The 26693-nt window shown below is 39.8% G+C and overlaps 1 protein-coding gene across 7 annotated transcripts in view; it reads right to left on the bottom strand.

Moving 5' to 3' along the window:
• Window positions 1-26693, bottom strand: part of LOC118650845 (mitochondrial intermediate peptidase) — a 261908-nt gene that overhangs the window by 93085 nt on the left and 142130 nt on the right. For 6 of the 7 annotated variants that reach the window (XM_036299303.1, XM_036299306.1, XM_036299305.1 and 3 more), the window contains 2 exons: window positions 11075-11149; window positions 7087-7206 (listed from right to left, as the gene is read on the bottom strand). In XM_036299303.1, coding sequence (XP_036155196.1) covers window positions 7087-7206; window positions 11075-11149 — 195 coding nt within the window. Of the gene's footprint in view, window positions 1-2204; window positions 2253-7086; window positions 7207-11074; window positions 11150-26693 lie in introns of those variants that run through there. The other variant, XM_036299307.1, reaches the window with a different exon arrangement.

Here is a 26693-nt window from a genome sequence, read left to right as displayed (position 1 = left end):
GCATCCAAAATAAATGTTGTATAAGTGATATTCCAAGCTACCATAAGTCAAGATAACCCTAAAATAACAGAAGCGAACAGACCATTATACAGTTGTAATTGTAGTAGTAGAAACAGAAGAGGCAATAATATGCTTAAAATTTTGTTTTCTGCTTTCACCCGAGAAAAGTTGTTCCAATTAGATCTTCTCCAACCACAGTGGCTGATTCAGCGTATGCCCACTGCTTAAATATTCTTATGGGTTGTCTCTTAGATTCTTACCCAGCCAATTCTCCCTGTTTAATGTTGTCCATTAACTATGGAAGTCTCTCTCTAGGCTCCAAATCCACATAGCTCCAGCTTTGATCTGTTACCTGGGTTATCAACCACTGTTCCAACAGCTGCTCACAGGCATCTCCACTTGGATAGTCTAGTGTCACCTCAAAATAAACACATCAATTTTTGCACCCCTCACCCCATAAAGCAGCTACCCCTCCTGTCTTTCACAGAATGCCTTCTACATCCCTATTCAAACCCTGGGTGTCACACCCACTCCTTCTCCTTTAGCACCATCTCCCAACCTATCAGGCACCAAATACTGAGGTCTGGCTAATCGCCTACTGGAGCCTCTGAGCCACTCTCCATTCTACCTAGCCATCTTTTTTCCCCCTCTTGCTTAACCTCCCACTGTCTCTAGCCACTGCTATGCCTCCATGAATAGACTCCCTCTGGAAATTAAAAACTAGGGTCCCAACATATCCTTGTATTATGCATCAGAATATCCCAATCTTATGCTTAGTTCATTTGCTCAGAACTCAAAACAATTTGAGGGGGCTCATGGAATATTTTACTTAATAATGAAATGTTTCACAGACAGTTGGACGTAATGATAATTATGTATACACCCCTTCCTCCACCACACAAGTCATTTCTAATACAGACTCTATGAGGGTCAGGAATTTTTCTATTCTATTCACTACTATATCCCCATCTATAATACACAGCGCATAGCATGCACTTAATAAAAATACCTATTATAAACATAATATATAAATTATTAAAAATAACTTCAGTATTATCTAGAATATAAATAACTGAATTAATATATACAAATATATAAATTGGAATTTGGATATAGTTTTCTTTATGCTAAATAACAAACCAAAGCCTGTTTGCTCTTTGCTATGTGACTAAATTTAGGACAATTTTCAGCTGTTTGTTCTAGAGAGAAAGTTATACTTAATGTAATCATTATACATGGAATCATTTCTGTATAATTAGAGGTAATAGAAATAGGTTTGAATAGAAATCGGTCTCCAGTAGAAGCAGCCTTTTTGATCCTCACCCAAGGATATGGTTGTTTGTTTGTTTGTTTTCTTTAATTGATTTTAGACAGAGGAAGGGAAAGAGAGAGAGAAACATCAACATGAGAGATCTGAGAGAGAAACATGGCTCAGTTGCCTCCTGCATGTGCTCAGGCTGGGGACTGAACCTTCAACCCAGTTATGTGCCGTCACTGGGAATTGAACCCACATCCTTCTGGTGTACAGGATGACACTCCAACCAACTGAGCCACTCGACCAGGGCAAAGAGCCTTTTTGAAATGATGCCCCTTGAAGCCAGTGAGGTATATTCCCCAATAAGCCTCTATACACTGTGCACAGATCATATAAAACCCTATCCCTATGCTAAAAGTTCACTTATTAGTCTATTATTTGGGAACTATCCCCTCCCGCTCCCCCCGATCCCAGGTAAACTAGAATAATAGGTGTGCCACTTTTAATCAGTATAACACTGTGTCACTATGAGTTTGTTGCTGGATACAAAAGTGAAACACAAATATGGAGTGGACACTATTCACAAGAAACATGTCTTCCTTTCACATTCTTTGTTGGTGTTTGTTCTAATAAGACTAATGACCAGAGACATCAACACATCATTCAATACCAGAAATTGCTTTCCTAAAAATAACTCTTTTATTTTAGTTTTAAAAACTTTTATACTATTAAGACAGTACATTTTAAATTATATATGGACAAGAAGACAAAATAGCTATCACAATGATGTTAAAGCAGGAGTAGGGAACCTTTGTTTTGCTAAGGGCCATTTGGATATTTATAACATCATTCCTAGGCCATACAAAATTATCAACTTAAAAATCAGCCTGCTATATTTGGTCAAACATTTAATTAACTCACCCCTAATGCCTTGGTAGGGACAGACCAAATGACTTCATGGGCCTTATAGGGCCCGAGGGTCAGATGTTCCCCATCCCTGATGTAAAATAAAGAATTAAGTAAAGACTTCCATGTGCTCAGAACTTCCTTATTATATGCACATTCCTGTTTTCAATTTGAGGTGGGTAAAGGACAAACAAAGGTCTTATAGACATCAAGACTTACTCAAAGAACAGACGTGTGAGACACACAGCTCTAACACCAATATTCACAAGTCTACAAAATTACTTTAAAACACTGAAATACAACAGCATCATCAACCAATCTTAAAAACTGTAGTCTACCAGCAGAGTAGTTGTTCATGTTTTGAGCTTTAAAAATACTTATTAGGACAGAATTTGAGGATCATAAGGCCAGAGAAATGTTTCATTCCAAACTTTCTTAGATATACATGATTGTTTCTCAACAGTTTCAGAGGTGAGTCACAATGTAAGAATTATAAATCTGGAGTACTATAAAAATAAAAATACAGCTGGCCAGAGTGGCTCAGCAGTTGAGCAACAAGCTATGAGCCAGGAAGTCATGGTTCAATTCCCAGTCATGGCACATACCTGGGTTGTGGGCTTAATGCCCAGTGGGGAGTGTGCAAGAGGCAGCCAATAAATAATACTCTCTCATCATTTGTATTTCTATCCTTTTCCCCTCTCCCTTCCTCTCTGAAATAAATAAAAATATATTTTAAAGAAATACAGCATTTTCTACTCTCTGAATTAAAAATGAGGAAATGAACAATCATTTAGAAATAATCTGAGAATATTCATTATACGCTAAACAGAAGTGGTAACAATGGAAGACTAGCCTGTTGGCATATTGCAAAATCACCCTCTATTTACAACTGAGCAGGAGCTTTTGGATTTCTAGCATCAAACTACTGTTAGATGAAATAGCAAATAAAAGTAGATATTAAAGTTGTCTATACAATATATTATACAGAGTGACCTAGGAGTCACAAAATATTAATAAATTGCTGACATAATAATGCTATTCATTTAAAAATAAGCATCCATTATTTTATGTAGAATATTGATAGAGATGCTCCCATTCAACAGTAATATAATTACAGAATAATATACTTGCAGAGTATTCCAAAATATGCCCTATTGATGAAGACTCCCAAAGTTATTAAGTTTGGGAACAGAGCACTAGAAATTCATGTTCATTAGCACATTGCAGATTTTGAGAAGTCCTGCAGTAAAAAACCCACTTAACATAATTTAAACCAGTGTTTCTCAAACATAATTAATAGGGCACTTTATTCCCAAGATGAGTTATTAACACACTTAAAGAAATGCTAATACATACACGTATGTAATCACCATCTCTAAAAGTTTAGAGCACATTCCGTCCATATAATATGTACAGATTCTATAAACATTCTGAATCCTTTGTAGGTTGCTGTTTAAGTTATAATTTCCTTTTCTAACTGTTTAATTTGAGGGAAAAAAGTGATTCACTTGAGAGAGCAATTTCTGGAGATAAGTTTATAGGAGGAAAACTGTCACTCTTTTGGTCTGTATGGGAAGAGACACTAGTCACACTCTATTCAATACTCTTGTTAAAAACCTTGCAGTCATTTTGATCCTTACTTCTCACTCATTACCCCAGTCCACTACCTGGCCTTACTGACTGTACCTTTCTACACTGTTCTCCAGCCCATTTCAATCTTTCCTTCCCCAATGCCACTGTTCTAGTTGAAGACACCATTAGTGTTTGCCAGGGAAATTAAGTAACTTTCCAAGTGGTTTCCCTAAATCCATTATTTATCCCATACATTGCAACCAAAATAGCCTACTAACATTTAGGAATGTTTTCTACATACCAAGAATACATCTATACTAATACAGCAAAAAGAATGGCAAAATTATCAAGAAATAAAATATTTCTAAGACATGTGTGATCCTATTCCTTATTCCAGAGGTAAGCACTATCTGAATTTTATGAGTATTATCTCCCCTCCCCCACCCCCAATCCACCCTCCCCTCCTTTCCCCTCTCTTCTCCTTTCCTCCTTTCTTTCTTTGTTAATTTTCACATGGGGATATTTTTTCCATTCATTTTTAGAGAATGGGAAGGAGGGAAGGAGGGAAGGAGAGGGACAGGGACAGAGGGAGAGAGAGAAACATCAATGTGAGCGAAACACATTGATTGATTGCCTCCCATATGTGCCCCAACTGGGGCTGGGGATGGAACCTGCAACCCAGTTACATGCCCTTGACTGGAAATGGGATCCACCACCTTTGGGTGCACGGGGTGAGGCTCTAACCACTGAGCTCACCGTCCAGGGCTTTCCATACTATTTTCCATAGTGGCTGCACTAATTTACAACCCTACTAACAATGTCTGAGGGTTCCTTTTTCTCCACATCCTCACCAGCACTTATTTTTTGATTTATTAATGAGTCATTCTGACAGGTGTGAGGTGATATTTCATTGTGGTTTTAATGTGCATTTCCCTGATGACTAGTGATGCTGAGCACTTTTTTATATGTCTAATGGCCATCTGTATATCCTCTTTAGCGAAATGTCTATTCAGGTCCTCTGCCCATTTTTAACTGGATTATTTGTTGTTGTTTTCTTGTGTATGAGTTCCTTGTATATTTTGGATACTATCTCCTCATCAGATGTATTGCTTGCAAATGTCTTGTCCCATTTAGTAGACTGTCTTTTCATTTTGTTGGTTTTTTGCTGTGCAAACACTTCTTAGTTTGACACAGTCCCATTTGTTTATTTTCACTTTTGTTGCCCTTGCCCAAGAAGACATATCAAAAGATATCGCCAAGAACAATGTTAAAGTGTTTACTGCTTTTTTCTTCTAAGAGTTTTATGGTTTCAGGTCTCACATTTAAGATTTAATCCATTTCGAGCTTATTTTTGTATATGGTGTAAGAAAGTGATCCAATTTCATTTTTTTGCATATATCTATTGTTTCCTCAAAAATCACTTATTGAAGAGAATATCTTTGCCCCATTGTATAGCCTTGTCTCCTTTGTCATGCATTAATTGACCACAGAATTTATTTCTGGGCTCTCAATTCTATTCCATTGATCTATATATCTGTTTTTATGCCAGTACCATGCTGTTTTGATTATTATAGCTTTGTAGTATACTCTGAAATCAGGGAGCATGACTGATAGCTTCCACTTTGTTCTTATTCAAGATTTTGCTGGCTATTGAAGTTTTTTGTGGTTTCATATATATTTTAGGATTAGTTGTTTTAATTCTGAGAAGAATGCTTTGATATTTTAATAAGGATTACACTAAATCTGTAGATTGCTTTAGGTAATAAGGACATTTTAACAATTTTAATCCTTCTAATCAAAACAGCAAGGTATATCCTTCCATTTATTTGTATCTTCTTCAATTTATTTTTAAGTGTCTTACAATTTTCACATTACAAGTCTTTCTCACCTTTTCGGTTAAATTTATTCCTAGGTATTGTATGTTTTCTGGGGCAACTGTAAATAGAATTATTTTCTTAATTTCTCCTTCTGATTGTTCATTATTGGTATATAGAAACATAATAGATTTCTGTAACCTACAACTTTACTGAATTCATTTATTAGTTCTAATAGATTTTTGGTGGGGTTCTTAGGGTTTTCTATCTATAGTATCTTGTCATCTGTAAATAATGAGAGTTGTACTTCTTCCTTTCCAATCTGGATGCCTTTTAATTCTTTTCCTTCTCTGACTGCTATGGCTAGGATTTCTAATACCATGTTGAATAGAAGTGGTGAGAGTGGGCATCATTGTCTCGTTCTTAATCTTAGAGGCAAAGCTTTCAACTCTTCACCATTGAGTATGATATTAGTGTGGGTTTCCCATATATAACATTAACTTGTTGAGATATGTTACTCCTATATATATTTTGTTGAGATTATTTTTATAAAAGAATGTTGGATTTTGTTAAATGCTTTTTTCTGAATCTATTGAGAAGATCATATGGTTTTCCCTTTATTTTGTTAATGTGGTGTATCGCATTATTGATTTATAAATGTTGAACCATCCTTGTATCCCTGGGATGAATTCCACCACATTATGGTGTATAATCCATTTAATGTATTGTTAAATCTGATTTGTTAATATTTGGTTGAGAATTTTTGTATTTATGTTCATCAAGGATATTGGCCTGTAAATTTTTTTTTAATTTTTGTCATTTCTTTGTCTGGCTTTGGTATCAAGGTAACACTAACTTTGTATAATGAGTTCATAAGTGTTTCTTCCTTTTCAATATTTTGATATCGTTTAAGAAAAGGCATTAGTTCTTTTTTGAATGTTTGGTAGAATTCACCTGAGAAGTTATCTAGTTCTGGATTTTAATTTGTTGGAAGTTTCTGATTACCGCTTCAATTTTATTACTAGTAATCAGTCTGTTTAGATTTTCTATTCCTAACCAGTTCAGTCTTGGAAGGTTATATACTTCTAGAAATTTATATATTTCTTCTAGATTGTCAAATTTGTATCTCTATGGAATCAGTTTTAACTCCCTTATTTATGATTGCATTTGCATGTACCTTGATAGCTAGCCCTGGCTGGGGCAAGTGTGGGAGACAGCCAATCAATGTGTGTCTTTCACATCAATGTTTCTCTCTGTCTCTCCCCCTCCCTTCTACTCTCTGTAAAAATCAATGGAGAAATATCCTTGGGCGAGGGTTAACAACAAAAAAAATTTAAAAAAATTAAAAAAAATATGTATGGCTGGAGACATTAAGTAAGCCAAGCAATTTCTAGCATTTGCCCCATGTGAAACTTTGATATAAATATAAGGATTCCAAGTTATAGGAGGGGGGAAGGTGATCACAACCTATGAACTACTGATGGATACACTAGCAGAACCACTCAACGGGACACAAAAGGATCAAAATGCTAGACTCACAGTGTTTGGAACGTATGGTAAGCCATAAAATTTCTCCTGTGTTTCCTTGAGAATGTCTGTGGTTGACCGCCTCAGGGGATGCTTCCCATGGTAAATTTGATCCAAAATGGCATAAAAGACCTAGACAGATGAAAACATTTATTTAGTTTGGGTAGCCCTTCTTATACCTAAGATGTGTTTGACCAAAGATGTTATATGCATTCCAGAATAATAATTTTAAATCACAGTCTAAAACATTCACAAATATAGATGTATATGGCTTGAGATATATTTTGCTCATTATTTAACACTATGTCAATGATGAAAAGGAAAACTCTCAACCTTTCACAATTAAAGATATTAAAGAATTTTGAATCTCATCTGTAAGGTACTCTTTAAAATATAATGTAGCAACTTAAATTTGTGAACTAAAATTTTGCCTTTCTTTGTATCAGCAATAAATATGGTTAGAAATATGAAAAATAAAGTTATGACTGTGACTCCAGAACCTAACAAATACTGTTTGTTTTATTCCTGGAATCCCATATATCTTAAGTGAGAAAAATGAAATGGTCAGAATCCTAGTTTTATAAGGAGAGGTAAGAAAAGATAAATAGGTGGGGTGAGGTGGAGAAAACAATAACAATCTAGTGTCTGGTGAAGACAGATATTACAAAGAATTCTGGTACAGCTGTTGGAGAATCTGGATCTAGAGCCAAGTCAGTCCCCATATCTGGTGCCAGGAGGTGCAAAAGCAGCAGCTGCTGTGCAGGAATAATTCTGGCTTAAGGAGGTGACCAGAAGAAAAGGATCATTCACCTCAAAATAGAAGATATAGGCCATTAAAACATAATAGAAGAATAAAGCATTAGAAAAAGTTTGAATGTGAAATCTGCTGCTTATAAAGTTCTGAAAACTAAATTTTGCATAAAATCTATAGTAATGATAAATTTTTTTGACTTGACTGTTAGCATTGTTAATAAGTAGAAAATGCTTTATTTTGAAAAAAAATTCTGTTATGCAATTATGTTTCTGATATGTATCTTTCTGACTCAAAAACAGAATTTGCAGCTGTTGATTTGAAAGAAGTGAGGATTAGTTTGGATAAAAGAAAAATTTAAATGACTTGTAGCTTCTGGCTTCATCTAGATATAGAATTATGGTTCTAAATTATAAAGTCAAGTTTAAACATTCCCTAGAAAAATATAGAGATTTTCTAAATATAAATATTGCTTTACTCTAACTGGTAATCTAAACGTATAGCTAAATATAGCTCTTTCAATTCTATATTCTATAATAAGTAACAATGCATAAAGATAAACAGGAGCCAAAATTACCCATACAAGTCTTGTCTATATTCTAACTGAATAAATTATTAGGAATTAAAACTTTTAAACTCTAACCTCAACTGAGGTGTTGATTTTTTTGGTGTGTGTGTGTGTGTGTGTTTTGCCACAATCTATAAACAAATAGGAATTCAAGAGTTTCATTCTTTCAATTTTACCTTTCACAAATGAAAGGCATAAGCATGGAATATTTTTTTAAATTATAAAAACAGAGCAAAATAAATTAAATGCATGTATTTCATGCTCATTTGCAGATAAACCAAACAATTCTAAAGTGATGAGCCTATTTGCTCACCAAGGGAATCATGCATGCTTTGGATCAAGATTCTCAGAGCTACAGAAAATTAAGAGTCTATTTGTAAAACAATGCACTGCAAAAAATAAAAAAATTACAATTTTAATACCCCTCTAGAAATCTGAAATAATCCATTTCCTTTCCACCTTTGTTTTTCTCCACTGTACAAAGAGACTATTGTATAATATGAAAACTGGTTCCTGCGGCTCCTCTGGTAACAGGTTCTCTCTCTCTGTCTCTCTCTCTCCCCTCCTCCCTCTCCCTTTCCAGCTTTCCCATTCTCTCCCAATCAAGGGGTTATTCTTTCTAGAAGGTGGGAGGAGTGAAAAGTTGGTTTTCCATTTTAAAAGAATATCATTGGAACAACTGTTCAAAATAAGAGCCATGACAAAAGGTTTTAAACTAGGACTTGTACTATAATTATCAGCAAATCAAAAGACTTTTTCAAAGTACTAGTAATTCTAATTTTAAAAAATAATTCAGAAATTCATTTTTAATTATATTGATACTAGAGGCCTGATGCACGAAGATTCATGCAACAATAGGTGTTCCTTCCCCTGGCTGCCAGCACCGGCTTCCCTCTGGCACCTGGGACCCGGCCTTCACTCTGGTCACTGCCTTCTGCCTTCACTCCAGCCACTTGGCCTTTGCTCAGGCCACCGCACTCCTGTAGCTCCCTCCACCCCCCGCACCCCCTCTCATAGCAGGCATCCAGCAAAGCCCAGGTTGCTCTGCACTTGCACACGTGTGCTGCCCAGAGGCCTGGAGCGGCCGGGACGGGGTGGAATGCCTGCGTTGTCGCCATGGCAACGATGCAAGCATCCTGGCCTGGCTGCTGCCATCTTTGTCACAGAGTGACGGTTAATTTGCATATTGTGTCTTTATTAGATAGGATAGATACTAAATAATGTAAATCAAATGCAAATTTACTGTTTTGTCTACAGTAGGTATTTTCTTTACTGAAATATGTATTTTAAGGTACAAAAAAACAAAGCTCATTACTTTTTAGGGACTGAATTTTACAAAACTATAAAACAATTAAGGAGTGGCTACACTTTTAAATAGGTAACTAGATCATTATAAAGTAAATATTTTGAGATGCTTGAGATGAAAGATGAGTGTTTAGGTTATGTTTATATAATTCCCAAGATCTGATGATGAGTAAGAATTCCACAAGCAATCTCAGTAATTACAAATAACTTAAACATCTGGTATCATATAGACCTGACATCCTATATAATAAAACCCTAACATGCAAATTGACCGAACAGTGGAACGACTGGTCAGGGCAGCTCCTGTGTTGAGCGTTTGCCCTTCAAGAGGGAGGTGACTGGTGGCGGCGATTGGGGGGTGGGGTCATGAGCGGGCAGTGCCAGGCCACCAGCCAAGGCAGGTGACAGCAGGCGGGTCCCTCCTCCCCCGAACGCCCCGCCTGCCGGTCGCCCCACAGATTGGCCCTGATCGCTGGCCAGGCCTAGGGACCCTACCCTATATATTGGGAAAAGTCTCTTAGATTTAAAAATTAAGAGGCAAGGCTACTCTAACACTGAAAAAACAGGATGATGCAGCAATGACATGCATGGACTCTGCTTGCACATTTTGTGGTCAGCTCTGATTCTGACACTTATATGTGACAAAGTGTGACAAAGCCAATTACTTAACTTCTCTGTGCTTCAGTTTTCCACCCATAAGAATGGAAAAATAGTACTACTGCCTTTGTACTATTTTTTATAATCAGGGCAAAAAAAATGTAGCTGCCCATACAACAGCAAGATGCCTTTCACCTGTATAAAAAGTATGGTCACTGGTGCATGCAGCATCAGACATCCCCCCAGAGTACAGGCTGGGCTAAGAGACACCCCCCCCCCCTTTTCCGGTGCATGAATTTCATGCACTGGGCCTCTAGTCTTTCTATAAAAAAAGATGACTCATAAAGTCTTTTTAGTCTTTATCTGGAAACCTGGAAAATAGGTTTTGAATGTTACTGAAATAAAGTCATTATACTCTTCATTGGACTTCACATCTAAAAACACATTTTTTTAAAGCAAAGTGAATAACAATATATAAATTTGTTGCTAAAATGTATGATTTAGAAGAAATCATGTAACTTTTCCAAGTTTTGATTTTCCAGACTGAATATAGAAAATAACCACATTTAACATCTACTTCATTAAGACAGTGAGGATTGAATTAGTCAATTTGGTTAAGTTCTTTGAACTCAGATGAAAGATGTTTTGGAAGCATAATTATTATAATAAATGTGTAGCACTGGAAATAATTTAAAGTTATATATTTATTTTGAATAATTACTCTGGAAAACTTCAGAACAATTTAAAGAGTTAAGACATGAACAAAGGTACATACATACCTGAAGTTGCATATCAGCTGCAGCACAAACCTTTTTAGATTCACAAAGACGAGACACCATATTTTTGGGCATTGACTTGAAAAACAAAAGAATATATATGTGATTAAATTGCTTAATAAGGTATTGAACTTTGTTACTTAAGAGGTGGTAAAGTTTAAAAGTTAATACTTTTTCTGCTCCTTTGTAACAATGAATGAAATCCCATTCAAGTGCTCTGTTGACTTGTAAGTGAATAGAATAAATGGTTATAGAAATAAAAAATTAAAATGTCAACAAATAAATTCTAATTCCTAGTGCCAATAAATTCTATTGGAGCTGAACTGATATGCTAACAACTACCCATGATACTGAATTGTATATTCTTTTATTTTCCCACCTGAAAGAACTGCAGAGCTCATGTAGTCAGTGTAATGTACCTGTATGATGCATGCTTCCTCTCTGAGACTAATCAGGCCTAATCCCATAACATCACATCTCTGAGAAATAAACTAGTAATGGAGTTAAAGGAGTACTCTAGGCCATCTTAATATACTTTAAAATCATTTATACTGATATTTATTCAGAAAGCTACTACTTTATAGAATTCTACTTATAATCTACTTTAATCTAAAAGCCCCTCTAAAGAGAAGTCCATTATATAAAAGACCTATGGCAGGTCACCCAGCACTCAAATGATATAAATAAGGCACCAATGAATGATAATGTGAGCTGTAAGGGGAATTAAGCTTTTCCCCTCTCTCTCCCCCACAGAACAGTGGCTGGCACACAGCAGCTAATAAATATTTGCAGAAGGAAAGAGTGAACACCAGAATAATCATTAAAAAATGTCTTCTTAAATAAAAGATTAAGTAGTATGCCGAAACCGGTTTGGCTCAGTGGATGGAGCGTCGGCTTGCGGACTGAGGGGTCCCAGGTTCGATTCCGGTCAGGGGCGTGTACCTGGGTTGCGGGCACATCCCCGGTGGGAGATGTGCAGGAGGCAGCTGATCGATGTTTCTCTCTCATCGATGTTTCTGACTCTCTATCTCTCTCCCTTCCTCTCTGTAAAAAATTAATAAAAAAAAAAAAAAAAAAAAAAAGATTAAGTAGTAAATGACGAAGGCTCGGGTCTCTTCTTGTTTGTAATAAAAGCAAACCAGGCAGAAAAAGCAATTTAAAGAGTTAAGACAGGGACTGAAGGAAGTTGCATAGTGTTAAGTTCTGATACAGGTAAAAGGGCTGGGACTTTTTGACACTGGGACACCTACCCTGTATAAAACAAAATTTCCTCAAACAGGATTTTAAAAAGTAAAGAAAGACTTTGTTAAGTCATATACAGTATATCAAAACAGCTTGTATCAAAATGTTCAGGTTTCTTTAAACCTTCCTTTATATTATACCTTAAGTTGACAGGATCATGTTATACTTTAACTTTTCATAAGTAGCATTCTATAAAGTAGTAGCTTCACATACCTTTAATAGCTTCATTTTCATAAAAACATATATGCGGAAAGACAGCATTTTGTCTCAGTTCTCCAACAATGAAAACTACTGTGGCCACACAGTGTATTAGGCACAGGGAACAGGAAACGGTGAACTGATGGGGTGCCTGGACCCACAAGATTTACAGGCTTGCATTAGCCACGTAAGTACAGTTTTAAAAAGTTACAAGTGTAATGGGTGCCAAGAAGAGAAAGCAGAATAGGTCAGTATGAATGCCATAATTTAGAAAAGCTTACCAAGAGGAAATAATGCAGAAGTGAGATTTGCAAAATGAACAGGTGTTTACTTGACAAGGAAAGGATAGGTGGCAGGGAGAAGGGAGTAATCCTCATAGAAGAAACAGCACATACAAAGAAGAGGGCCAATGACAGGAGGTAAAAGAATGCCATGGGCAGGAAAGCGGGGTTCCAGTCAGGCTGGAAGAGGCAGGCAGGAGCCAGGGCCTGAAGTCTGGATGTCCAACCAAGCAGGGACACTGGTTTTACCCTCAGACTCTATCTCTGTGGTAAGCCACTGGGGCGTTTTAAGCAAAGAGGTCACATGGTCAGATGTGTGTTTTAAAAAGATTTCTTTAGCTACAGTGTAGACATTAAATAGGAAGAATGAAGGAGTGGATTAGGACAAACCAGTTAGAGGCTACAGTTTGCAGAAGGGTGAGGGATGGTGCAGAGAGACTGAGGGCAGTAGCTGCAGTGGGAAGAAGGGGAAGGGAGAAGTTTTTAAGGTTGGGAAAAAATTAAGCAGGCTTAAGAAATGCTGATGGTAAGGATCCAGAGAGGAGACAAAAACTAGAGATGTAGAAAAGAGACAATAAGAGCATAAGATTCCTGAGAAGGCAGGAAGGGAAACTGAGCAGATGTAGGGGAGAGGAGGGCTGGGCATTCCTGCTAAATATGAGCTCTCAGGGAGGTCAAGAGGATTTTGCTGTGAGGGAGTTGAATTCAGAGGGTTATGGAGTTTAGAGAAAGTTGCAGAAAGGACCCATGGAGAGTGATCCACTGAGAAGTGGAGAATCACCATTCTATGGGAGAGCTAATGATTCTCATCTGGCCTGGAGTCAGGCAGAACTGAGCTGCCTCCCTGAAGCACAGATGACAAAGGTGAGGGAGTGGAAGATGGATGAGGAGGAAATTCCTCAGAAGAGGGAGAAGGAGACAATATGAAGGCCAATGGCAAGGTACCCTGTGGAAGTGGGGGCAGAGAAATAAGCAGCCAAAGGGCCCTACAGTGGTGGTCAGGCATCTTTGAAAGGTTCACTATTTCTATGCTGAAGATAATGATGTGGAAATGCCAAGTATTGGATCTAAGAGCCAAGCTCAACATACTCCTTTCCATTAGGAAGTAGCTTGTGTATTTAGAGGATAATATCTCAGAGATTCAAACCCATATAGGAAAGACCAACATTAAAGGAACAAATTTAATAGGGCTTAATTCTTTCCTTGTCAGGTTTATAATAAAACAAAAGATGTAAAGAAAAAGAGCTTATCAGAACAATAAAAACTGAAAACAGTTCATAAAAAATTATGTATTGAAAAGGAAATGTGCTACTGCAGTTATTTAAAACTAGGGGCCCAGTGCCTGAATTTGTGCACCTTGAAAGGAACTGTGGGCTGCGAGGCTGTGGTAGGCACAGGGGCAGGTCTCGGCCCATCCTCCGTGCCCCGACCCAGTCCCTCCTGCTGTGGCCCCGGTCCCCTGTCTGCTGGCAGCCCTGCTCCTGCAGCCCCCACTTGCACCCACTGATGGCGCAGAGCAATTGGGGCTGGCGCCAGCAGCGGGTATGAGCGGGACCAGTGCCCCGATCACCCCTGAGGAGCAGGGGGAGGTAGAGAAGCCTTCAGGGGCGATCAGGGCTGGCAGCCACTGCTTGTACCTGCTGTTGGTGCTGAGTGATTGGGACCGGCACCGGACACTGGCAGCGGCTACAAGCGGTGGCTCCAGTGCTGGCTGTGGGTGCGAGCGGGGCTGACGCCGGCAGCAGGTGCAAGCACTGGGTGGGACCGCGGTGCGCAGGGGCAAAGAATTTTCAGTAACCATCAGAGGTTCACCCCGATGACAGCGACCGGCGCCCTGCCTTGGTCTGGCAACCCTGCTCACCTGCTCCACCATCCCGCCATGGCTGACACCCACCAAGTTCCACGCAAGACCCCTGGTGGTCAGCGCATGTCATAGCGACCAGTTGTTCCGCCATTCGGTCTATTAGCATATTAGCCTTTTATTATATAGGATGTGAATGCTGGGGGAAATGAGTACCATTGCTGGCTAAGGTTACATGGGACCTCTGTATAATTTTTTTGCAACTTCCTGAGAACCTATATTTATTTCAAAATAAAAAGTACCGAAAAACCTCCCCAAATTATGTATTCAAAGCCTCCTATACCAGTGATGGCGAACCTATGACACGCGTGTCAGAGGTGACACGTGAACTCATTTTTTTGGTTGATTTTTCTTTGTTAAATGGCATTTAAATATATAAAATAAATATCAAAAATATAAGTCTTTGTTTTACTATGGTTGCAAATATCAAAAAATTTCTATATGTGACACGGCACCAGATTTAAGTTAGGGTTTTTCAAAATGCTGACACGCCGAGCTCAAAAGGTTCGCCATCACTGTCCTATACTGTACTGAACAAAGTATGTATATGAGCACTACAAGGAAACGTAAGTAGAGGGCAAGTACAATCCTAATAGAATAGTTTATTTATTTTTTCAACCATCACGTGAGCATATGTTTTTATTGATTTGAAGAGAGAGAGAGACATCGAAAGGTTGCCTACTGTATGCAACCAGGGTTTGAACCCAAAACGTAGGTATGTGCTCTGACCAGGAACCGAACCAACAACCTTTTGGTGTATGGGATGATGCTCCTACCATATGAGACCCGGCCAGGGCCCTTGTCAAATAGTTTAGAATCATTAACCCATCAAATCACAAATTAAATAATACATTTGTTTTATGTTTGCTGTAAATGGGAAAATAGATATTCTTTTTCTTTTTTAATCAAGTTTGATTTAGTTAACTGGACTTAAGAAATGCATTTCAGACTGAAGACAAAATGGCGGCAGTATAGACGGACCTGTCCTGTGCCTTGTCGCGGAGCAGATAGGGTGAACAGCTGAAACCAGTAACATCCAGCCCGACTTGGCAGAGGACAATCAGCTGGGAGACAGTTTGCAGCCAGGAAAGGCAGAGGACTCCCGGAGAAAGGTAAAGTCAAGGCTCTGGGAAAGATAATCGGCCAGAACTCTGAGCCCTGAGGTTCAGAGGGAATCCACAGGGCACGGGCTTGGGCCGCGTCCCGTCCCAAGACGGGCCCAGTGGAAAAAAAGGTACACAGAACTGCTGGTCAGCAGGGGATTCTAGATCTGGGTCCATAGTCAGGAAAGGCTGAAGAGTGCCAGCAGGAGAGGAGTGCGTAGAGGTGCAGCCTTTCCAGCCTCTGTGGCTTGTGCCTTTCTTCATAGAGCCTAGTTCATAGGACCTTTCAGACACAGACACTTACCCGTGGCTGGAGCGTGGAAGAAGGTGCGGGATTGTGGAATCTGGGGAGAGAGGGGGATCCAGGAGTAGTGGAAGCGAGTGTGGGGCTGAGTCATGCCTGAGCCTGGGACCCAGGCAGCCATTTTGCTCTGAAGAGATAACCCTCTCCCCTCCAGTATCCAGGCAACTAATACAGCCACACCCAGATCCCACCCTGATTGGTAAAAGGATTAAAAAACAAAAACCTAAATAGTCCCCCAGAGCACAAAGGGGCTGGACTAGAGACTTTCAGTTTCATCAATCGGATCCTGAGCAACAATACAATACAGAAGACTGGGATCTTAAGCCAGCCAAAGGAATACTTCACTTTTTCATTTTTATTTCTCTTTTATTACTTTGTTATCTTTATTTCTTTTTTTGTTTTCTTGTTTTTGTTTGTTGCTTTATTTTCTATTTCTTTTCACACTATTTTCCCATCACTCTATTTTATTTGCTATTTTTATACCATTTTTGAAATCAAATTTTTTGTAAATTTATTATTTTTTTTCTCTTTCTCTTTCCTCTTATCCACCCATCCCCTTTCTACTTCCTCTATACTGAACTGAGATCCTCCCCATATTCATCCAACTCTTAACCTAATCTTCTATATATAAGCTCAGCATCTACAGATTCTGCCCCGACCCTCTTCCCTGGGGGTTTGGTGTTTGTATTTTTTTATTTTTCTTTTTTCTTTAATTTTATTATTATTATTATTTTTGTTTGTTAGTTAGTTTGTTTTGTTTGTTTGTTTATGTACTGGTTCTGTGGTGTTTTCCCCATTTATATATAATCTCCTTTTCTTCCTTCTTTTTTATCTTTTTCACTCTCTTCGATATCTTTTATGCTCTCTTTTCTCGCCCCTAATTCTCTTTTCTCAGGTGGGCACTTATAGTAGGGTTATTGTTGTCATGAGTACATTCGTGCTTTGGTCCCTTTGTGTTGTGTCTTGACGAGGTGAATTTTATCCTGTCTGGACAGGTGCTAGAGAGTGGGCCTCATAACCAGACACCTGGAGAGGAAACTCCATCCACAAATGGGTCAATAACACCCCAGACCCAACTACAGAGACAGGAAGAACGCGGCAGTGAGGGAGAGAGCGTGAGTCAGTGAGGGGCCAAAAGAGGAGTGTGTGGTCATGTGGGATGTGTGTGTGTGTATGTGAGTGAGGCACAGATAGATCCCACAGGGCCTTCGGGTCAGGCTAAACGGGCTCGCCTAACTAGGCAGCCTCTGCTACCATGTAAACAGTTCCAGGAGGCCAACTCGTCCCCAGAAGCCTAGAATTTTTAAGGGGAGAGCTGTTGTAACTGGGAGCCAGGCCTTACCTCCACCCAGGGTGCCCTCAGATAACACCTGGGACTCTACAGACACCCCTGCCAGGGACCTGCTACTTCGGCTGTGATCCCAAGGTCAATGAGTCTACAGCCACCATGAGCGCAGGCTCCTGAGAGTTCTGAAGCATGCTACCCTCTTACCGACCCAACGCCTTAGCCCGGGGCACTGCAACCACGCAAGCAGCAGACACGTGAGCAGCCCAATCTGGTCCAAGGAGCAGCAGCCCCAAAAGCAGCCTGCCCCAGGCCTAAGAGCAAAAACCTCACGTGGCCTGCCCCTCTCCAAGAAGCAGCAGCTGTCAGCTATGTGAGCGGCCCACTCCCTCGTCTGAGAAGCAGCAACCATGTGAGTAGCCTGCCCCATCTGAGGAGCAGCAGCCCCATGAGCAGCCTGCGCACGATTGAGGAGCAGCAGCCCCACGCAGCCCGTCCCCATCCGAGGAGAAGCAGTTATGCAGCCCACACCCTCCTCCTGTCTGAGGAGCAGTAGGTGTGCGAGAAACATGCCCCCATCCAAGGAGCAGCAGCTGCATGAGCAGCCTGCCCCCATACGAGGAGCAGCAATGGTGTGAGCAGCCCATACCAATATGAGGAATAGCATTACCGCAAGCAGCCCGCTCCCATTCAAGGAGCAGTAGCTGCCCAAACAGCCTCCCCAAGTCCAAGGAGCAGCAGCCACACGAGCAGACCACCCACGTCTGAAGAGTGGCAGCCCTGCGCAGTCCACACTGGTCTGAGGAGCAGCAGACACACGCAGCCTGCACCTGTCCAATGAACAGCAGCTGGGTGAGCGGCCTGCCCCCATCTGAGGAGCAGCAGACACATGTGCAGCTTGCTCTCACCCGAAGAGAAGCAGCCACGCAAGCAGCTCATCCCCTGTCCGAGGAGCAGCAGCCAGGCAAGCAGAGAGCCCCTGTATGAGGAGCAGCAGCCGCACGTGCAGCTCACTCTGTCCCAAGGAGCTGCAGTCGCCCGAGTAGCTCGCCCCTGTCTGAGGAGTAGCAGCCACACGAACAGATAGACCGACCACATATGAGGAGCAGCAGCCCTGCACAGCCCACACTGATCCTAGGAGCAGCAGCCACACACAGTCTGCACCTGTCTGATGAGCAGCAGCTGGGTGAGCATCCCGCCCTCATGTAAGGAGCAGCAGCCGCACATGCAGCTCACTCCCACCCGAGGAGAAGCACCCACATAAGCAGTCCACCCCCATCTGAGGAGCAACAACTGCACGAGCAGCCCGCATCCGTACGAGGAGCAGTAGCCCTGTAAGCAACCTGCCCCTGTCCAAAGAACAGCAGCCTCACGAGCAGCATGCCCAATCTGAGGAACAGCAGCGGCGTGCAGCCAGCCCCGATCCAAGGAACAGCAGCCACGTGAGCAGTACCCATGTGAACAGCCCACTCCTGTCCAAGGAGCAGCAGCTGCGGTCAGCCCACCCGACCTGAAGAGCAGCAGTCTAGTGATCAGCCCACCCCTTTCCAAGGAACAGCAGCTGTGAGAGCAGCCTCACCTACCAACCAGAGGAGACACCACTGCTGTGAACAGCACCCAACAGAGGAGCCGCTGCCAACTGAGAAGCAACGACTACTGTGACCACATGAGCAACTGCAGCCTGAGGAACCACTGCCACCCAAGCAGCAGTCCCTGCATGACTCGACATCTAGATCAGTGGGTGAGACTAAAAATGGGTAGACAAAGAAACCCCCAAAGGAAAGAAAAGGAGGACTCGCCAGAAAAGCAGCTAAGTGAAACAGAGGCATGCAATATGTCAGAAAAAGAATTCAGAATAAGGGTCCTAGAGTGCGTAAACCAGACGTAGGAAAAAATCAACAACGTATGTAAGAATCAAGAAGAAATGGATGAAAAAATCAACAACTTATGTAAGAACCAAGAAGAAATGAAGATTGATATAGCTGCAATAAAAAACACAATGGAAAGTTTCAAAAGTAGGCTAGGAGAAACGGAGGACCGAATTAGCGAATTAGAAAACAGGGAAGTAAAACAAAACCCAAACTGAACTGCAACTGGAAAAAAAAATTAAAAGACAGGAGGAGAGCCTAAGGGAGCTAAAGAAAAACATGAAATGAAACAACATACGAATAATAGGGGTGCCAGAACAACAGGAAGAGAAACAAGGATTAGAAAACCTATTTGAAGAAATAATGTCAGAAAACGTCCCTGCTGTAGGGAAGAAAAAAGTCACACAAGCACAGTCAGTCCCAAAGAAGGTGAAACCGAAAAGACCCACACCAGACACATCATAATTATCATGGCAAATGTTCAGGACAGAGAGAATCTTAAAGGCTGCAAGAGAGAGAAGGAAAGTTACATATGAGGGGTCTGCCATTAGATTATCAAATGATTTCTCAACAGAAACACATCAGGCCAGAAAAGAATGGACGGAAATTTACAAAGTCATGCAAACCAAGGGAATGAATCCAAGAATACTCTATCCAGCAAGGCTACTATACAAAGTTGAAGGGGAAATAAGAAGCTTCACAGACAAAAAAAGGCTAAAGGAGTTTATCACCACCAAACCAGCAATGCAAAAAATGCTAAAGGGACTGGTGTAAATAGAAGAAATAAAAAGCTAAGAAAGAAAACAGGCACAAAAATAAACATGGCTACAAACAAGTACTTTTTAATGATAACTTTAAACGTAACTGGACTAAATGCTCCAATCAAAAGACATCAAGTGGCTGAATGGATAAAAAAATATGACCCATACATTTGCTGTCTATAAGAGACCCACCTCAGAAGAAGGGACTCACACATACTGAAAGTAAAGGGATGGAAAAATATCTTTCAGGCAAATGGAAATGAAAAAAAAGCTGTGGTAGAATTACATATACCAGACAAAAAAGACCTCAAAGTAAAGGCCATAACAAGAGTTAAAGAAGTCCACTTCATAATACGAAAGGGATCGATACAACAAGAGGATATAACCCTGATAAACATATATGCACCCAATGTAGGAGCACCCAAATACATAAAAAAAACTCCTGGAAGATATCAAGGGAGAGATCGACAACAATACAATCACAGTAGGGGACTTTAATCCACCACTGACATCACTGGATAAATCCTCTAGATAAAAAATCAGCAAAGAAACAGCAATTCTAAATGACGCACTAGATCAGAGGGACTTCATTGACATCTTCAGAACATTTCACCACAAAGCCACAGAATATATGTTCTTCTCAAGTGCACATGGGACATTTTCAAAAATAGACCACATATTGGATCACAAGAAAAGTCTCCCCAAATTCAAGAAGATTAAAATCATACCAAGCATCTTCTCAGACCACAATGACATAATATTAGAAATAAACTACAATAAAAACAATCCAAAACACTCAAACACTTGGAACCTGAATAGCATGCTATTAAATATTGATTGGGTTAGCAATCAGATCAAAGAAGAAATTAAAAGCATCCTGGAAAGTAATGACAATGAAAACACAACAATCCAAAACCTATGGGACACAATGAAAGCAATCCTGAGAGGGAAGTGTATAACTCTACAGGCCTACCTCAAAAAACAAGAAAAAATGGTAGTAAATCATCTAACTCTACAACTCAAAGAATAAGAAAGAGAACAACAAGAAAAGCCCAGAGTGAGCAGAAGGAAGGAGATAATAAAGATTAGAGCAGAAATAAATGACATAGAGACCAAAAAAAACAATATAGAAATTCAATGAAACCAAGAGCTGGTTCTTTGAAAGGATAAATAAGATTGTTGAACCTCTAGCCAGGCTCACCAAGAAGCAGAGACAGAGGACCCAAATAAATAAAATCAGAAATGATAGAGGTGAAATAACAACAGACCCCACAGAAATACAAATGATGGTTAAACAATACTATGGACAACACTACTCCAACAAACTAGACAACCTGGAGGAAATGGACATATTCCTAGAAAAATATAGCATTTCAAACTCAATCAGGAAGAATCAAAAAATCTCAATAGGCTAATAACTATGGAAGAAATTGAAGCAGTCGTCAAAAAGCTTCCAGCAAACAAAAGCCCAGGACCAGACGGCTTCACAGGGGAGTTTTCCCAAACAGTCAAGGAAGAACTAAAGCCTATCCTCCTCAGACTATTCCAAAAAATTCAAGAGGAAGGAACACTTCCAAGCTCATTCTATGAAGACAGCATCACCCTCATAACAAAACCAGATAAAGAAAACACAATGAAAGAGAATTACAAGCCAATATCCCTTATGAACATAGATGCCAAAATCCTCAACAAAATCTTAGCAAATCGGATCCAGCAGTACATCAGAAAGATCATACACCATGACCAAGTAGGATTTATCCCAGGGATGCAAGGATGGTACAATATCCGCAAATCAATAAACGTGATACATCACATAAACAAATTGAAAGGTAAAAACCACATAGTCATATCAATTGATGCAGAAAAAGCATTTGACAAAATCCAACACCCATTTTTGATAAAAACTCTCAGCAAGGTGGGAATAGAAGGATTATACCTCAATATAATAAAAGCCATATATCAGAAACCCACAGCCAACATCATACTCAATGGGCAAAAACTGAAACCATTTCCCTTAAGAACAGGATCAAGACAGGGATGCCCACTCTCACCACTCCTGTTCGACATAGTTCTGGAAGTATCAGCCATTGCAATTAGACAAGAAGAAGAAAGAAAAGGCATCCAAATTGGAAAAGAAGAAGTAAAACTGTCCTTATTCAGAGATGATATGATATTGTACATAAAAAACCCTAAAGATTCCATCAAAAAACTATTAGACTTGATAAATGAATTCGGCAGTGTAGAAGGATACAAAATTAACGCCAGGAAATCTATGGCATTTCGATACACCAATAGTGAACTTACAGAAGGAGAGACTAAAAAAGCAATCCCATTTACCATCACACCAAAAAAATGAAGATACCTAGGAATAAACTCAACTAAAGAGGCAAAAGACCTCTACTCAGAAAACTACAGGACACTGAAAAATGAGATAGAGGAAGACATAAACAGATGGAAGAACATACCATGTTCATGGATTGGTAGAATCAACATCATTAAAATGTCCATACTACCCAAAGCAATCTATAAATTCAACGCACTTCCCATTCAAATACCAACGGCATATTTCACAGACCTAGAACGAACACTCCAAAAATTCATGTGGAATAAAAAAAGACCCCGAATAGCTGCAGCGATCCTGAGAAAGAAGAACAAAGTAGGTGGGATCTCAATACCAGATATCAAGTTGTATTACAAAGCCACTGTTCTCAAAACTGCCTGGTACTGGCACAAGAACAGACATATAGATCAATGGAATAGAATAGAGAACCCAGATATCGACCCGAACCAATATGCTCAATTAATATTTGACAAAGGAGGCAAGAACACACAGTGGAGTCAAGATACTCTCTTCAATAAATGGTGTTGGGAAAATTGGACAGATACATGCAAAAAAAATGAAACTAGACCACCAACTTACACCATACACAAAAATAAACTCAAAATGGATAAAGGACTTAAATGTACGATGGGAAACCATAAAAATACTAGAATAATCCGAAGGCAACAAAATCTCAGACATATGCTGAAGCAATTTCTTCACTGATACAGCTCCTAGGGCATTGGAAACTAAAGAGAAAATAAACAAATGGGACTACATCAAAATAAAAAGCTTCTGCACAGCAAAATAAACCATCAACAAAGCAACAAGATAGCCCACTGCATGGGAGAACATATTTGCCAATGTTATCACCAATAAGGGTTTAATCTCCAACATTTATAGGGAACTCATACAACTTAACAAACGAAGATAAACAATCTGATCAAGAAATGGGCAAAGGACCTAAATAGACACTTTTCAAAAGAGGACATTCAGAAAGCCAAGAGACATATGAAAACATGCTCAAAGTCACTAATCATCCGAGAGATGCAAATCAAAACAACAATGAGGTATCATCTCACACCTATGAGAATGGCTATCATCATCAAATGAACAAACGACAAGAGCTGGAGGGGATGTGGAGAAAAGGGAACACTTGTGCCCTGCTCTTGGGAATACAGACTGGTGCAGCCACTATGGAAGACAGTATGGAGTTTCCTCAAAAAGTTAAAAATGGAACTCCCATTTGACCCAGTGAACCCACTTTTAGGAATCTATCCCAGGAAACCAGAAACACCAATCAGAAAGGATATATGCATCTCTATGTTCATAGCAGCACAATTTACCATAGCGAAGATCTGGAAACAGCCTAAATGCCCATTAGCAGATGAATGGATTAGAAAACTGTGGTACATCTACACAATGGAATACTATGCTGTTGTAAAAAAGAAGGAATTCTTACCATTTGCAACAGCATGGATGGAACTGGAGAGCATTATGCTAATTGAAATAATCCAGTCAATGAAAGAAAAATACCACATGATCTCACTCATTTATGGATAATAAAGACCATTATAAACTGATGAACAAAAATAGATAGAGAGGCAGAGCAGCATGGAACAGACCGTCAAAGTATAGCGAGAAGGCTGGGGAGGGTTAGGATGGCAGAGAGGGGGGTGGGGTAAGAGATCAACCGAAGGACTTGTATGCATGCATATAAGCATAACCAATGGATATAAGACACTGGGGGGTAGGGGAGGCTGGGGGAATGTCAAGGCTGGGGGAAAAAAAGGAGACATATGTAATACTCTTTGTAATACTTTAAGCAATAAAAAAATTTTAAAAAAAAGGAAACGCATTTCAACTCTTGGAATTGAGTTAGGAAGTACTGCCTTTTTCAAATTAAAAGAACAACAAAAATAAAAGAAAAACTTAAATAACCATACAAACTGATTTTCCTCTTAAGTTATATGTACATTTAAAAAATAAACAATATTTAGAAATTAAATCTTAAACCTCACATTAAAAAAATGTTTCTTAGTGGAGATTTTCTTATGTAAATGTTACTTTACCAACCAAAATCATGATAAACAATATTAAAATAATTCAGTTTTTGCTGTCATCCCAAAAGTAGTGATATCTACAGGGTAGCCAAAAGTTTCATATTATTTTCTCCTAACGTCAAGACTCTTTCTTACTAGTACATCTGATATATTGAAGAAACAGCAAGTAAATACATTCAAGCTGACATGTATGTGCAACTATAAATAAAGATGCATTTAAAACACCTGAACCCTTATAATTACTTTTAATTATATTAAAATGAAACTTAATCAAAGACCATGGCATTAGAAATAAAACTCTTTTACCATATATTCAACTTCATGTTTTACCAGTTTCTACTTCAATCTTCGTAACTTTCACAGGAGAAAATACTCCCTTTCCACTGACCACTAATTTATCCCAACAATGACATGGAATTCTCAGTTCTCCTTAGGATCCAGATACTGCCATACAGATGGACAAAAGTTGGTTACAGTTGTTTTTATGGAAAATAATACAATAATTAACACTGTTTCACATACTCACAACTGTATTTTTGTCCCCCACTGTATTTTTAAATATTAAAACGAATCTGACTAGCATACTTAAAATGTTATAAATCAAGAATGAATGTCACTTTCACTAATTATGGTAAAGATCAATTGCACAAGAGATGGTACCACTGGAGAGCTCTTTGGGCCCTTCAGTTGATTCCAGCATCCTTAACTTTTGCCCACTGAAGCAGCTGCTTCTCATCATCCCACAAATACAGAAATACTAGTCCTTCCAGGAACCATTCTTAGACCCATTAGAGAACTGAGAGCATGATCTGTCTTAAACCAACACCTCCCTGAATCTGAAACTTCCATTATTATGTTTCACTGGAGTGTAGATGAAAGAGGTTTTGCTGTCTGACAAAAGTAAGTTTGAATCCTAACTATGCCACTTATCAGCAGAGTGGCATAATGTGGCAATTTACTGAAGTTCTCTTAGCCACATTTCCCTCATTTGCAAAATGTCACTATTATCTTTTCACTTAATTAGATGGGAATTGAACAAGATAATATATTTTAAAAACATATTATGTCAGGTTTAATACAGTGTAGATGCTGAATAAATGATAGCTATTTACCATTACATTTGTCTAATGTAATGCCATAATCACTGACTTTGACAAACTTTATTTACATTTTATTATTTTATCTACATATTTTTTAAATATGGTGTTTCAGGTTTATAGATACTTAGGAGACAGGAATTATAACTAACCAGTTCTCCCTCTATAGCACTTAACAATCAAGTTCTTAATAAGAAAATGTACTTTCAAGGTTTACTATTTATCTCTCTTTTCATTTGTAAAATAGCCAGATATGCTCAACAAAACACATGTGCCTTTTCAAATTACCCAGCCTTTCTAAGGATACTTTCTTCAATAGATTATTTTAAGGTTTTTAGAAGAACAATGAAATCAGCTAAAGTGTTAGTAGTCTGCCATATTCCAATATCTGCTGCCAAATTTGGTCATTAACTACGTATTGAAAATATTTTACTCTGACTTTATGTAGAACTAGAGGTCTGGAGCATGAAAATTCGTGTACCCAAAGGGGTCCCTCAGCCCAGCCTGCGCCCTCTTGCAGTCCGGGAGCCCTCAGGGGATATCCAACTGATGGCTTAGGCCGTCAGTCAGAGTCTGGCCTCCCTCTGCAGGAGGTAATCGGCAGGCAGATCAGGGGACAGCACAGGTGGCAAGTGGCCGGCCCCACCCCCCCACTGCACCACTGCTGCCGGTAGCCTCCCTCTGCAGGAGGCAACCCTGGCGGGCATATCTGGGGACAGCAAGCGGCTGGCCTTGCCCTGAATTGTCCTGCTGCAGTCGCAGTTGCCAGTGGCCTCCCTCTGCAGGAGGTGACCCCGGCGGGCTTATCTGGGGATGGCAAATGACCTGCCCCACCCTAAATCGCCCTGCTGCTGCTGCTGCCCTTGGCCTCCCTCTGTAGGAGGCGACCAGGTGGGCGATAAGGGGATGGCACCAACCCCCATCGCTCCACCGCTGGTTGCCACCACGCCCCCTCACCGCATCACCGCCCCATCCCCTCTGCCTGCTGGCACGTGCCTTGGCTTGAATGACACACCTGCTCACCAGCCCCAACCCCCGCCGATCAGTCGTTCAGCTGTTCGGTCGATTTGCATATTATGCTTTTATTATATAGGATGGGTTATCAAACAATGAGTCAGTTCTTCATCTGCAGGGTCCAATTCATATTTAGGAGAGAGTTGTGAACTTGTTTCCTCAGCTATGTCAAGTGTACTCATGAGCCCCTCAAAGGAATTCTTCTTTATATATTACTAGAGGACT

Source organism: Myotis myotis, unplaced genomic scaffold (genome assembly GCF_014108235.1).
Source record: "Myotis myotis isolate mMyoMyo1 unplaced genomic scaffold, mMyoMyo1.p scaffold_m19_p_3, whole genome shotgun sequence".
Taxonomy (NCBI): Eukaryota; Metazoa; Chordata; class Mammalia; order Chiroptera; family Vespertilionidae; genus Myotis; species Myotis myotis.
This window is presented reverse-complemented; position numbering and strand designations above follow the sequence as displayed.